Source organism: Salarias fasciatus, chromosome 13 (assembly GCF_902148845.1).
Source record: "Salarias fasciatus chromosome 13, fSalaFa1.1, whole genome shotgun sequence".
In the NCBI taxonomy this organism is placed as follows: Eukaryota; Metazoa; Chordata; class Actinopteri; order Blenniiformes; family Blenniidae; genus Salarias; species Salarias fasciatus.
The window spans coordinates 18,874,349-18,888,996 of record NC_043757.1 but is presented as its reverse complement, the minus strand read 5'-3'; the positions used below and the strand labels follow the sequence as shown (position 1 = coordinate 18,888,996).

At 40.3% G+C, this 14,648-nt stretch overlaps 1 protein-coding gene across 37 annotated transcripts in view; it reads right to left on the bottom strand.

Annotated features, from left to right (window-relative positions):
• The window catches only part of kcnma1a (potassium large conductance calcium-activated channel, subfamily M, alpha member 1a), a 138,918-nt gene that overhangs the window by 24,593 nt on the left and 99,677 nt on the right, over positions 1-14,648 (bottom strand). For 6 of the 37 annotated variants that reach the window (XM_030107431.1, XM_030107436.1, XM_030107432.1 and 3 more), the window contains 7 exons: positions 13,621-13,632; positions 10,590-10,676; positions 10,434-10,510; positions 9,185-9,193; positions 5,301-5,474; positions 1,595-1,627; positions 1,156-1,236 (listed from right to left, as the gene is read on the bottom strand). In XM_030107431.1, coding sequence (XP_029963291.1) covers positions 1,156-1,236; positions 1,595-1,627; positions 5,301-5,474; positions 9,185-9,193; positions 10,434-10,510; positions 10,590-10,676; positions 13,621-13,632 — 473 coding nt within the window. The remainder of the gene's footprint in view (positions 1-1,155; positions 1,237-1,594; positions 1,628-5,300; positions 5,475-9,184; positions 9,194-10,433; positions 10,511-10,589; positions 10,677-13,620; positions 13,633-14,648) is intronic. The other 31 variants (XM_030107448.1, XM_030107455.1, XM_030107456.1 and 28 more) reach the window with 14 other exon arrangements.

Genomic DNA, 14,648 nt, shown 5'->3' with positions numbered 1-14,648 from the left:
TTTTGTTGTATTTCTCATTTGTGATAGCTTTCTGGTTGAACAAAGCAGAGACACGGCTTGGCTAAAACCAGTCAAATCCAATCAGATGTCATTTCAGGCACACGGCACTTTCACTTCAACAAATATAAAACTACAACTAATAATTTATAATATGACTTATTCAAAACCTTTACTCATTAAACATTTAGTGGATTCATATTGAATTAGGTATGAAAATGCGGTTCTACTGCAGAGGGGAAATGATCCTCTATTGTCAAAGAGTAAATTAACTATTTTTTGTATTAATGTTCCAGAAATTACAGAAGCACTCTGCACTGAGTACACCTGGTGTTCACCAAGCCACCCCACCAAACCTGTGTGTGCACACACGATTCAACTCCTGCTGTGGAGTCCCATTGTGTGTTTGTATGCACTGCAGAAGTCGCGGCATGCTGCAGGAAGTGGTGGCGGTGGTAAAGTTGACCGGGAAACCCTTTATTCTCCCTTTGGTGGAAGGGTGGTTGCTTGGTTGTTTGGAGGGAAGAGAGCATGCTTGGGTGGCCCCGGGCGATAAACAGACGTTTATCCCAGCCGTCAGCTGCCTCCTTGATTTACAGGGCGCCACCGATAGCTCCTGGATTCATCTGGCCCTTGTCAAACACGTGCAGCGTTACAGAGCATTCACGCGCCCTGGCAGGTCCACTGTGCATCCTGAACAACCCAGACGGAAACTGTCCTTTCTTGAAATGCTAATCACATGATGGTACTGTCCTGCATGCCGGCCTTATCAGATCGTCATGACCCAACGTAAACTAGATGATGAGAAACAACTGAAAAAAGGTTTTTACTTGTTCTATGTGCACTTAGCAGGCTTTGCTTGTTTTTGAAGTGTTTGCTGCATGAACGAGCTTTGTTCTTCAACTGCATGAAGCAGCTTCAGAGGCCATGCACTGCTGTGTTGTTACAGTTGAAAATGAAAGCTGCCGTTATGATTGCTGCTTTACATTAACAAAAACAAAAGAAAAAATATCTTCAGTGTCATTAGGGTTAATGAGGGAAAAATACATTGTATGAAAAATATACACATAAAATGTTAAGTATGACAAATAGCATTTCAAAGTTAAAACTCTATTCTTAAACATTAATGCATTTAACAATTATTTCTTAAAGATTTACCTATATTGCAATCAGCTTTGAATCGAACGCCAGTCTCTTTTTGGCTTCCACTGTTCCCTGGTGTTGTAGCGCCATCTGCTGCTACATGCAGCACAATACAAAAAGAATATTTCATGCAACTACATATTATCAATAACACAGAATAATTTCTTTTCACTTGATATAAAAAAATTAATTTACTTTAAGTTCCTGTAAATTATTTAATGATAGTTATATTAGGATGAACTGTTTATTGGAATTAAAACAGCACACTTATATTCACATCTTGTTTCTGTATGAGATACAAGACAACTGCATTATTTTATAAAGGAGTGAAAGACAACAAGGGAGACACTAAAGCAGAGCATCAAAACAGGTCCTATTACATGACATCGTGAAGGGGCTACAGTCTAAACACAGAGCTGTAGGAGAATGGAGGAGGACAGAGAAACACACTTACGTGATCTGACATATCCATTATACTTATATTTGGCTGAGGAGAATGCAAAGACAAGTGGCAAGTCACACAGAGGGAGAAAGGATGTAATGAAACAGACACATTAGGTAATAAAGACATCAAAGCAAGAGCGGTGGATGGAGAATAAATGAATTACAACACTGATGCACAATTAAGAGGAAGCCACGACGGCACTGAAGAAAAGGGGATTAATGATTCAAGTGATGGGAGAAATCTGAAAGGCGGTGCTGAATCAAGTGTTGGTGTGATGGCACAATAAGTGAGACAGATGAATGAATGAACTGTCCTTTCTCATAGTGAACCATCCTTTTCAGACAGAAGATTTGATCTGTAATAAGATTTAACACTGGTGAAACATCTGTTTCATTTAAAATTACTTATTGAGCATCATAGGTTCAAAGCTTAATTTGAAGTTTTTCTCATGTTTAAAAATGATGGGCATTGTGAGGTCTGCAGACAGAACACATAAAGCCACTATGGGAAACGGAGACAACAGCTACATACATGAGTGCATGTAGATATATCCAAAACACAGACAACAGACACTCGCGAGTCACAACAGCAGCAGTAACGGGGCACTAATGAAAAGAGACTTGGCCTTCTCGTGCGGCCCAGATGTCGTGCCCAAGTGGAGATGTTTCGAAAGGGGGAACTTTTCCAAACACGGGCTTAACGATGCACTTCTAAATCCCTGGGGTGGTTCTTTAAAAGGGTTGAACAAGGTCTCCACTTATGCCTGTGCTGTTAATTATCTCGGAATTAGAGTTTGCGACCTTGACCACCGAGATATTAAAAGATCGGCGCTGCCATACGACTGATGCAGTGGGCACTTGAACTGAGATCTCAGCTGCTGACACTCCCACTCTCTCCCGGAGTCTCTTCCAGCAGTAAAGGTCACGGCGAGGGCCCAGGGCTGGACTGTGACACAGATCCTCAAAAAAGGGACCCACAGTGGCCCTGGCATCTGTCTCGAGCAATCTGCCTGCACCGCAGAGGCGGCAGACTAACTGGCTAGCATCTGGGGCGTAGCAAGGCGGCGTAGGACAGAGGGTAGGGCGGGGGGACCAAGCCTGCCTGGTGGACAGGAGCTGTCAGGGCAAGTTTGGTGACAGACCAGCAGGGCTGGGAAAATGAAAATGCAAACATAATTTCCGTGTCAAGATAGATAAGGTCCCCAGCAGAGAGATGCAGATTCACACACATGCAGAGAGAGAGAGAGAGAGGGAGAGCTGCATGTTGTTATGCACGCGAAGTGCGCACATGAACGCACGCATCCTAGAAGGTCGTGGACTAGCCAAAAGCATCTCCCTCGCCCCAGGTCCTCAACCCTTGTCCATGCCCCCTGCTTCACAGCAGTCTCGGCCTTTCCATTATATAAACCCAATTTCAGAGACTGATGGTCAGATCACTGAAAAAGGGAAAAAAGTAGCTAAATTTTACATCAAAATGAGGCTTTAAGTTAGCAAAAAGTCTTAATATAAATTGCCAAGAATCGGCACAACGGAGTGTTTACCTTATTTTAATAAAATAAACTAGGCTACCTTTGCCTCATTAGTCCACTTTTTGCAACTATTCATTTGCACAAATCCCAACACTCTTAACGAATACACTCAGCAGAAGCTATTTTGAAGTTTTATCAACTACCAGCCAACTAACATCTATTAAAATTTTTATTCATAAAACACTGTATCATTACATCCATTAATTTAGAGGCTTACTCCACTTTATAATAATATCTGTGTGTGCGTGTTCTGAATTCATCAGAAGGCCACGTGCAAAAAATTAAGTTTTGTTATCCAAGAAATCAATTATCAAAGCAGTAAAAAAAAAAAAAATTGGTTCAGATGCACATGGGTATGAAGTCATTGTGGATAAAGACGTTTTATCCTCACAGTCTGGTGGAAAAAAAGAGGAAACAGGGGAAAGGAAATCCAACAATCCCCGACTGTCAAAGCCCAATGTGCTCTTTCACTAAACTCACTTTGTTCAGACAAAGTCTGAGGTAAAAAGGGAAAGAAATCTAAGACAGAGGAGGTTTTCCTGAAATCCTACAGGGGGTTGAGGGAGAAGTGAGATCAGTAACCATGTAATGGCCAGTAATTGGTACCGAGGGATATCAGCGCAGGCCCAACTACAAGAGGCCAAGCCAAACTCATCATGGCAAGTTTGACACTAATCCAGGCTGAGTAGGCAGACGGTGGGAGAATGCTGAGAAGGAAATCAGATCTGTATGTCTGAACCCAAGGCTTTGATAGCAAGGCCTACTGCTGCCATGTCTAATTGACGGACAATTTAGTATTTCCCATCCACTCAAAGGGAAACCAGGAAGGAGGACATCTTCCAGGAGCCTCAATACTTTTACCTCTCCTTTGTCAAGCAATTTCATTTCCTTGTATTTTTTTCCCCATCTTTTCTTCTTTGCTTTTTACCTATGCTTTTTTGTTACTGTATGTAGCCTTGTTTCTCTCTCATTTAATTTATTTCCTATGTTCAAATGCTGTTCCCTTCCCCTTCCCACTGTGCAGTCGAAATACCTTGTCAAACCTAATTTAAAACACAATCACCTAACAAGTATGATTACAGTGGACTTGTTTTATGACAGATGCTGTTGACTGTGTGTCCTCTGTATGATGTGATACCTTAACTGACAATAATTACTAACTGCAAGCCAACAGAATAATCTGATTACCAAAGTAATCAGATAATGATTACATTTAAAAAGTAAAGCATGAATCTTCAAATACACTAATCGCTAACTGAGTCAAATTGTCAGGAAGAACCAATGAGCTGTATAATCTTCCATAAAAACTAGAAAAGTATCATAAATATGATCTGAACATGACTGAAAAACTATAGTGTCGTGAAAATGATTTAATGGAACAGGGTTAAAATATACTTCACTAAAGGTAAATTTGTACAAAACGTAGAAAAAAAAAGTGAAAGGGTGTTTCGTCAGATGCTACAAGTCTAACTTCCTGGACTTGTCCTGAGCCCAATGCTACTAGTTTAAACCCATCAGATCTATGTAAGCTCAAGTAAAAGAAGATGTAAAACAAATGGAAAAGAACTGGACTGAACAGAAAAGTGCACAACGTAAAACGTGTCAACTCAGAGGTTTGTAACGGTCATCAAAGCAAAAACACAGTTCATCCAACGTCATCATCATCATCTTGCATTGAGTCTAACCTTGAGAGTGATTGTTACAGCTTACCTTTAAATTTACCTTTTGTTAATAAAACATCAAACATCACGCTCCAATAGTGACATTATCACACAACTGCATGGTCGATGCAGCATGCGGTAGCCACGTGTCTAAACACCTACATTACTGTACAGCAGCACCACAGAGCCACACCACCACTTACCTACCATATACATTACACTCAGAACACAATAACACACTTAAAAGACAGATAGTGTCGAAGAAAACCCAGTGAAAGAGCAAAGACAGATAGATGGAGACAGATAGAGAGAATTAGAGAGATCGATAAAAAGTTAAATTGAATAAATATCCATAATGAAAAAAAAAACTCCACAGTTACACAAACCATGGAGTAACAATGAACAGATCACATCACGTAGACACTGTTACAGACACACACGTCCACGTACGGTACCTCTGCATGGTACAATATACAGAGCACACACCACAGACATGGAACAGCATGTGTTGGGCGGTGTAACTTACAGGCACGTAAAGTGGTTGCGCAATCATGAACAGAGACAGAGGAAAGTGGGTAGGCCCTCTGAAGGGTGTCCATGTTACTATGTACACTGCCTGACATGCAAGAGCAGTCTTGCTCTGAACGGCCGCAATCAAAACAACATGCCAGTTTCATTCGTTTGTAGACGGACATCTTGGCTAAAGTCATGTTTTGGGATGAGAGGAGAGGAAAAGCAGCAGGTTAATGGCAAAAGGAGAAATATTCATCTAGGGGAAGTCGGAAGGTAACTTCATCAGAAAGTGCAAGCCTTAGCCACCTGCTACCACAGACTTGAGCCCCATGGAACACAGAAACACTTCATTTGAAAACACAATTAAGAGAAATGTAGAATTAGCAGATTCAAGTTTGCATTTTCACTGTAAAAGTATCACTAAATTTAACACAGAACCAGGACTTAAGATTCATGTTTTTTTGCAGGTGCAATCACATTCACTCATTTTTGACATTGTCTCTAGAGGTCAAGCTGTGTGCTAAGGCTATAACAGGTCAAAAGGCAAAATTATAACAGTGGGAAAGAGGGGTGAGGAGAAAGGGAAGAAGGAGGGAGGCATTCAGGGAAGAGAGGCATGAGCAATGTCTTCAGCAGCAAACCTCATACAATGTTTCATACATTTGTACATCCTCTATCCAGATAGCTAAAGGAGTGGATCACGTACCTGTATCCCATCATGCAGCTGTAGCGGGCTCTGTCCATGGCATCACACTATTCTACAGGCTCGACGGGCCAATTCATGCTATATTCAAACCTGCAGTTTCACTGCTCCACTCCCCGAGGGGACTTCGCTCTAAATGTGCATGTATAGGCAGAGTGTGAGAACATAAAATGTGTCACTGTGCTTTATTTGTGTCAATAATTATATGCTGTGTTAAATATCTAGTGATTCTGAAATTTTATGTTCGACTCAGTAAAAGAAAAGAAATTGACCTAAGGCTTAATATGGCAATTAGCTTTGTTATTTCTGTTAAATTAGTTATGTTTAGTCCTTTGAGATGGAGCATCTCATTTTAAAGAGGGTTTGACACACAGAGTAATTAAGTATTGCTAATAACTTGTAGGGCTTTGGGATATGGCATGTAGGAGGATCAGCCCCTATCGAAGACAATAAACTTTAAAAGTGTGGCACTGTAACGTTTTTGTGTTTTAACAAACATATTATTGTTCTTCCTTTCTGTTTTTTTTTCTATTATTCAATTCTATTCTATTTGCTGATGCCATCATACCTGATGTCACTGGTCCGACTATAAATAAGATGGTAAATCTGAGTAAATGTTGGCAGAACAGAAAAACGTCTGGAAAAAGCTCTTGTAATGATGTTAAAATCAAACCGACTGGATAACAGACATGGAGATATAAATTTATGAATTTACAGATTGAGAATATGTGGATTTAGATTTACTTTTTCAGTGTGCTGGTTGGTGACGGTGAACCACAACAGCCTCTGTCCTCAGCATATTCATGAGTTTTTTTTAAGCTCAGGTTTCCTTCAAGAGCTTCAACTGTTTTCCTGCTAAACATTTCAACTGACTCGTAATCAGAAATGCTTCTTCTACTTTCTCTCTTGCATTGAAAATAAAAATGTAGTTGTTATAGTCAGTCATTACACCACCATTTGAAATAAAGTGGCTTTGGTATTCGGATCCGTCATTACTTTGTTGTTACTGTTACAATATATTCATTATTTAAATAATACCATGTCCTTATTTAATGGTAATATATGTACAACTGTATCCTCATTCAGCTAAGTGCATGTAAATATCTTATAGGCAGCCTGACGTGTGTATTGCTAAGTGAGTGCTTGTATATGTGTGTGGTTGCATGTGTGAAGCCCTGAACCCTGAGGGAAGCAGGAGTGAAAGTCCCCAGAGCAGCATCTTTAGATTGCTGTGACTCTGGGCAGAAACAGTCCCTGGTCCCCATTCTCTCATTGCCAAGGTGCAAACAGAGAGCAGGCTCGTGTCGTCTGGCACCTCTACAGAGACTCTCAACATCTTTGACTCGCATTGGAACATTGGACTTTTGAAATTAGCAATACGTCTCAGCGTCTGGCCAAGGAAAGAATGGGAAGCGCAGAACATAACCCAGCCGATGAAGGCATCAGGGACTGCTGTGTACTGTCACATGCACACGTGCCTTACGAGCATGTGAAAAGCATGCAGATAATGTAGTTCTGGTTTCAGCAACGAGGAGCGGGACAGAGATAAACTGTTCACAGTACTGAAACAGCTTCGAAGGGCATAGCAGACAAGTGCAGTGAGGCTGTCAGGTCATGCTGGAATTTCTTAACTTCAGAGTTCTTGCTTGGCCACTCAGACCACAGTGTATGTACATGTTACAATGTGGATTTCCGACATGTTGGAAGTGTAGCAATGGAAGACACAAGACCCACACACACGCACACTGACGATGTCTTTATACTTCTGACTTCACAAATACCCAGATTCTGCCCTAGGATTACCAGGTGTCCATTTCGGGTCATTCCCAATCGACAATTCAACATGAAGGCGACCCTGATAAACTGTCTGTCAGGGTTTGATAAGTGACCCCCTCCTTCAGCACCCCTAAACAGAAGCTATCAGGGTTGCTATGTTGAATATGAAGGATGTCCCAAAGAAAGCACCAGTCTGAAATAGATATATCTCCCTAAATCCTCCTTATTCAGCAATAGTGCAAGGGAAATTATAGTGTTGGCTCAAATTCTGAGCACTAATCAAGATGGACAGGCTTGGAAAAGCTTTAGTCTTTCGCCACAGAAGGAAACATTCAATATTGTCATGACAAAACTGTAGATTTTTTTTAAAAATCCACATTTATTGTTAAAATCCACAAACTGCCCTACTTTGGTCCTTGCATTTTTGCTGAAAAGGTTTCAGGGGATTTGAGTTTCCTCTACAGGCATCACCACTGAAATATTGCTTATTGAACAGAATTCTGGCAGAGCACCGCCATCTAGTGGCAAAGGAATATCATGACAGTTAATACAGAGGATGAATAATGGACTTTTCACCCAGTGCAGCAAACTTAAAGAGGAAAATAAAGAAGGGCCTAACTACTGTCCAGATTTGAAATGCACAAGCCTGGTGCGGTGACATTTCAACTCTGAAGGGAACTGATGATCTCTGAAACCTCAGCCCAGAGCCGGGCGCACGGCCCGGAGTTTCGAGAGGGGCTGAGATCACAGTGAACTGGGGCAAAACGGAGACCAGATTGTTTTGATTGTGTTTTGGCAACCCAGCTCATTAGAATCTTAAGAACTTCCCACAAGGACATTTTCTGCTCTCTGGAGAAAAAACAGCCACACAAAACTCACTTTGACAAAAAGCAGATCAATTCAAATCTTGGTGGTTCTTGTTAAATTTCCTCCTGTTGTGTGAGCTTTCGGAGGGCAATGATTACTGTGTGACATCTCAGATTTCTTTAACGTTCCTTCTGCACTCTGCTGGAGTGCGACATTAGAAGGAGGTTAATCAGTCGTAATGAAATCAGACTTGCTCCGTATCGAATGCCGGACGCTAAATTTTGAGCTCGGTCTGATGATTGAATAGTGCACAGGAACTGCACTGCTCATCGCCCACGTCCAATTAAGCCACACTACGTCTCTCAACTGGTCGGAGCATCAGCTGACAGGGCCACTGAGGAGGAGGCCTGATGCTGGTGTGCGCTTGATCACTGTTGTTTTGGATTTGGTTCTGGTCGGAGCACAGTGTAGAAATGAGAGGCGAGGAGAGGGATGCAAAAGCTACAACTTGGTACATGCAACATAGATACAATATACTATTGGCTGAAGAGGAAAGTAAAACACTTGCACTGCACTCTGGGTAATAGGACACCCAACTTCTGTTTACTCACAATAAATCACTACGAGTGAGTAGTTAAAATAAAGTGGTGTTTTCCAATGGCAGCAAGGGAAGGAAATACATCAAAAGTGTGTCACTGGTCATAAAGAAACGTGGAGAAAAAAAAAACAACAGAAGAGAAAAAAACATGATAGAACAAAACATACTGGAGAACAGATTTCCATTGCAGCAATGGATCTGTCATCGCTCTAAATGCAACAACTGCAATAGGATTAAACATAATGACGTGTCCGTCAGAGGAAGCAAACAGAAGCAAACAGTTTATCCAAATACAACTAAAGTGTGAAAGGCCTGTTGACTCAATTGAGCTGGCAGAGGGAAAAAAATATCTGCATAACTGAAACGACACAGACAAAAGCAAAGAAAATGAATAGGGTATCTATTTTAAAACCAGTCTCTGTCTGTAACAGGCTGCTTACAGTAACTGGCTGTGACCTTTGGTGGAAATATGGAGGTTTCACCTTAATTATTTATCCAGTGGCTAACATGTTCCGACAAGTGACTACTGTACATAGGTCAGGTTTTATACACCTGTCATCACCAGTATTGCTTTATTTTTAGTCTGTGTACAATAAAAAAGAGGCTTATCAATTTGACAGCAGCATCTGTGTGTTGTGAAAAGCACTGAAATCAACACTTAGCATCACATTATCTGCTCAGACTCCAAATAAAGCCCCATTGCTGAAAACAATGAATGCTTTTAAAGGTCAATGCCCTTTGTACTGTAATCATAAATCATTTGGAAATCAATAAAGAAATAGGAATGTTTCCTTTTTGCCTGATTGGCTGATATCTCATACAATTTCAATCTACCACTGTCATGCTTCTTTATATACTTCATTTACTTTTTCCACAGAAAAATTAGTGATTCCATGGTTAAACCAAGAGAAATAAAAAAAATGCATTTAGAGATGTTTAACAAAAAAAAAAAAAAAAAAAAAAAAAAAACTCTTTGGGTTGGTGATCTTATCATAATGGATGTTATGGGGATTCAAATTGGACTCATAACAAACATTTTCCTAAGCGTATAATGGAGTGACAACACATTTTACATTTAAAAAACACAGCTCCACATTACAGGAGGGCAATGACACAAAGAAAGGCATAATATTAGTGCACAAACTAGGAAAGTCCTGAGTGTTAACGGGGAGGAGAGAAGAACCCGCAGGTCTGTTCTGGAACAAGAGGAAGGGAGGGAGGGAATGGCGACAAAGGGGCGAAGTGAAGGGGCGGATACTCACGTCGCTTGCAGCCACACTTCTTGATCCGTTTGGGGTCTGTGATGTCGTCATGACAAGCTTTGCAGTAGAAAAATGCTCTAAAATTAACAGTAAAACTGTTAATATGGGGACGGACCCCGGTGGGTGACTCGCGCCCGGGCTGGATGGCCGGATTACCTCTTTACTTCTTTGGCATCACTAGCGATAAAGAATCCCAGCGTTCCCTCCTGCATCTTGACATGGTTTCCCGGGTTGATGAGGATGCTGGATAATCAGAGACATACAGACACGTAGCGCTCATTAACATCCGCGCCACACTCGCGTCACGCACACAACATGCTAATCAAGAGGAATGGTACACACACTTGTTGAAGCCTTCAATCAGATCTGACCTAAGCTTTTTTTTAATGTCATTCTCACCACTTTATCCAAGAAAAAGGTATTTCATTTGTCCGAGCAGTATGTCTAATGACTTATTAACACACCTTCTCCTGAGATTTTTGGGCAAATGTGTTACTCACATGGATGGACAAAATGTACAACAGTATGATTGCACACTGATTTTTAATTCTTTTCTTTACAGAGTGGCATTGCACTGCCCTGAGGTGAGAAGAGGGACAGAGAGGGACGAGTAAAGGAACAAGGGCAGAAAGAATTAAAATCATGGCCATGGGGTGGTTTTAGTCTCAGCACTCAAATACAGTCAGAACAAATGTTATGAAGGCCACTGAGACATGGCTGTAGTACAGAAAATGTACATAAGTGTTGTTATCTCGGTTAGTATTTGACAGTAGGATGCAAGGGAATGAACAGCTCTTTTTTTCTGATTTAAATCAGCCACTAAACCACAATCTACACAGGAAAAAAAAAATCTAAAATTAACATAAAAGCTTCAAAAGCTCTGTTTTTTTTTCCAATGCTGCTTTAATACAATATTATCTTTGCATTATCATTTAGGGACACAAATATGAGCAGAATGGTATCACCGTGTTACAGAATATCTTGCTCGACACATTACTCCCACAATATTTGTGACGAGTGGAACTCAATTTAATACCCTCAACACTTGAAGCAATTGGCTGTATCATTCCCCATTAATTAGACTAAGACAAAGAGTAGACAGCACACACACATACTCTAGAAATATACTATATGTACACACACGCACGCACACGCACGCACAGACACACACCCTGGTCATTAATGGTTACCTGTGGGCAAGTCATCAATGATGTGAGTGTGAACTAAAATATCAAAACACCAAACCAACCGACGGACCTTCAAAGGTCACACTCCTTCGAAATAAAAAAGCCCAGAGGAAAGATGAAATTGACTGTGCTTGACTAAATTACTTTTTTTTTAAATAAAAACTGCAATGCCTTCCCAACTATTTGATTCAAATTGAAGTATCTTAAATGTTACTGTGGGGCATTTTTCAAATTACTGGAAAACTAAGAATCTGTTCAGGCAAAAGATAAAAAGCACATCGAAGGAACCATCTTCCAATACTACATCTTTCCTCTGAGCTCTGGAAAAAGGTTACACTGGATAAAATAAACAAAAACATTAAGGGAGCAATTGAATCCATACACTTAAAGGGCTGAGACTAAATTGCACCGGTCATGCAAGATCAGATTTTTCTTTCCACACTGCAAGAAGTAAAATAGAATCTTCACTCAGATTAAATGGCCCCCAGAGAAGTAAACAGGCACTACACCTGGCATGCTTTTCAGTGAAAATAAGAAGTGAAAATAAGAAACCAATCAAATAAAGATAGTTTCACAAACATTGCTGCCCAAATCTGAGATTTTACATGTGTGTCTATCCCAGTCATTTTCTTCAGTGGCGTGCAAACTGGTGAATCGAAGCTTAAAAAGCATCAAAACCTCACATTGTGAGCAACAAAGCAAGCAGCAAACACCTCGGGGAGGGGGGAGGGGGTGGTCGAGTCATTGGAGCATGCAAGTTACCAAAACAGCATGAAGAGGACAAGAATCGAACGGAAAGGCATAGCCACTGCAGTACAGGTATAGGGACAGGTACGTAGATGCAGACGGTTGCAGTAACTTCTGTGCAGTTGGATTGTTTCTCAAACACCAAACTGACAGGAAGTGACCTCACTTAAGAACATCTACTCGAGAGACGCACGAGCATGACTGTACACGGTGGCTGAGACGCAGGGGAATGCACACACTCGCGCGCGCACACACACACAGACAGACACACACACACACACACACACACACACACAAATAAACGGAGAAAAACAAAACTCCTCTGTCTTGAGGAGTCACACATACATGGACAGACACCCGCACACACACGCGCACACACACACACATACACACACACATGCATAGATGGATATACATTTAGCACTGAGAACATGAGAGGGTGATGGAATGCAAACGTGAAATGTAGGGCATGTTAAAGCAAAACCTCAGGTTGGACAATACTAATAATATCCAAATTCAACAGCTCCATGCCTTTCCTGGTGTGTGAAATACATGATTTGAAAAAAAAAAAACAACAAAAGAAGAAAAAAAAACCAAGGTTGGTGAGGTGCTGCTGGTGTAATAAAACCAAGGGAAAGAGACATGCTGTTATTTCAACCACTGCCTGCGGCAATGGCAGGTAATCAGTGAATTTCCTTTTAGATTAAATTCAAAATGTAGAGCAACAGATTATCATTTGGGATTTGGGAATACAAACTCCTCGCTGATTCTCATTCAAAGAACCACAAAATACTTTTCTGGCAAGGATTTAAAAGCACTGAATGAGTGGATTTTCTTGGATTTGTTAAAAAGAAAAAAATGCATAGAGTAGGGCAAAAAAATTGAGCAACACTGTAAAAACAACAGAAAGTGAGAGAAATAAACTAGGCAAAGGGTTTGATTAAGGACAAAACTGAAAAGATCAAATAAGAGGTAGATATGGAGAGGGTGAGTGTTTGGCCTTGGTACACTGACAACAGCAAAGACAAAGAAACAGCACTTCTACAAACATTGTCCAATTTATCTATCCTCTCTCTGCCTGCAAAGAAGTTAGTGCATTAAGCACAAGGGACACCATAAAAAAGGAGTTAGAAAAAAGAGGCCTGTAAGATAGTGTTTGGAAAAATATCCTTGGGGAAACTCCCAAAGTCAGAAGCTTTAAAGTGGTGGAGATTGGGTGGAACTTTGGAAGTAAGATAAGGTAGAGGGCATACCGCTTTCGGCTTCTGCAAACAACAAGAAAAAATCTCAAATCAAACAGTTATCATGAACATAAAAGAGGAGGAGAATGTAAGTGTTTCTAATGCGTCTCTGCACGGCGACGGGCTGTGCCTGACATGCCAGCATGTGCTGGAAATCTGTGTCCACATACAGTTTTAAACATTTATCCCCGCTCGTCCAGTGCCGAGGTCCTTAAACCTAGAAAAAAATAACTATTTTCTGACTGCTAAACAAATTTTACCAACAGAAGAACTATGATGTTGATTATTGTTTAATAAATATATCGATAATATTGATCGTTGTACCGACATATGCTCAGAAAGGGTCTGAAAACACCAAAAAAATTGTAACGTTAAACTCACTATATTGGTTATCGCTACAAAAGCAGCCATAATAACATCCTTGAAAAAAATAGGAACAAAGGAAATAATAAAAGTATTTATGTGTAGTTTGAATAAATATCACAGCAGCTTTCAATTACTAACATCTGAACAACCAAGTTACCAGGAAACCTTGTGTACAAATATTTGACACACATGAGCGAGGAAGGATTTGGCAATCGGGGTAACTATTAAAAAAATAAGAAAAAAATTGCACTGTATGTTATTTTGGCTGAGGGGACCAACACTCATAGAGACTGAAAAGGGACAAGGTAGAATGAAGACGAAGATGTGGTATTAAATTTAAAAATGCAGAGAATTGGCTTATTAAAGGTGAAAGTATCTCAAGTGAACAAGAAAGGAAAGAGGAGCAGTGATCAATAAGTGCATCTTTTCAGAATTCAAGTATCACAATAACAATAATGTAATAAAGAGTAACCTGCAAGATTTTACAGCAACCTCCATGAAGAATATGTAGCAATTATCTTGCACACCCTTTAGCTTTTAACAAGATGGTCTTAAGTGGATTTTTTGGGAACAGTTAATTTTTCATGGAAAATTGTTATTTCACTCATGGTAATCATTGTCTTGGTAAAGGTGATGAAAACTAAATAATAAAAGTGATTTATAGTTGTGGACTC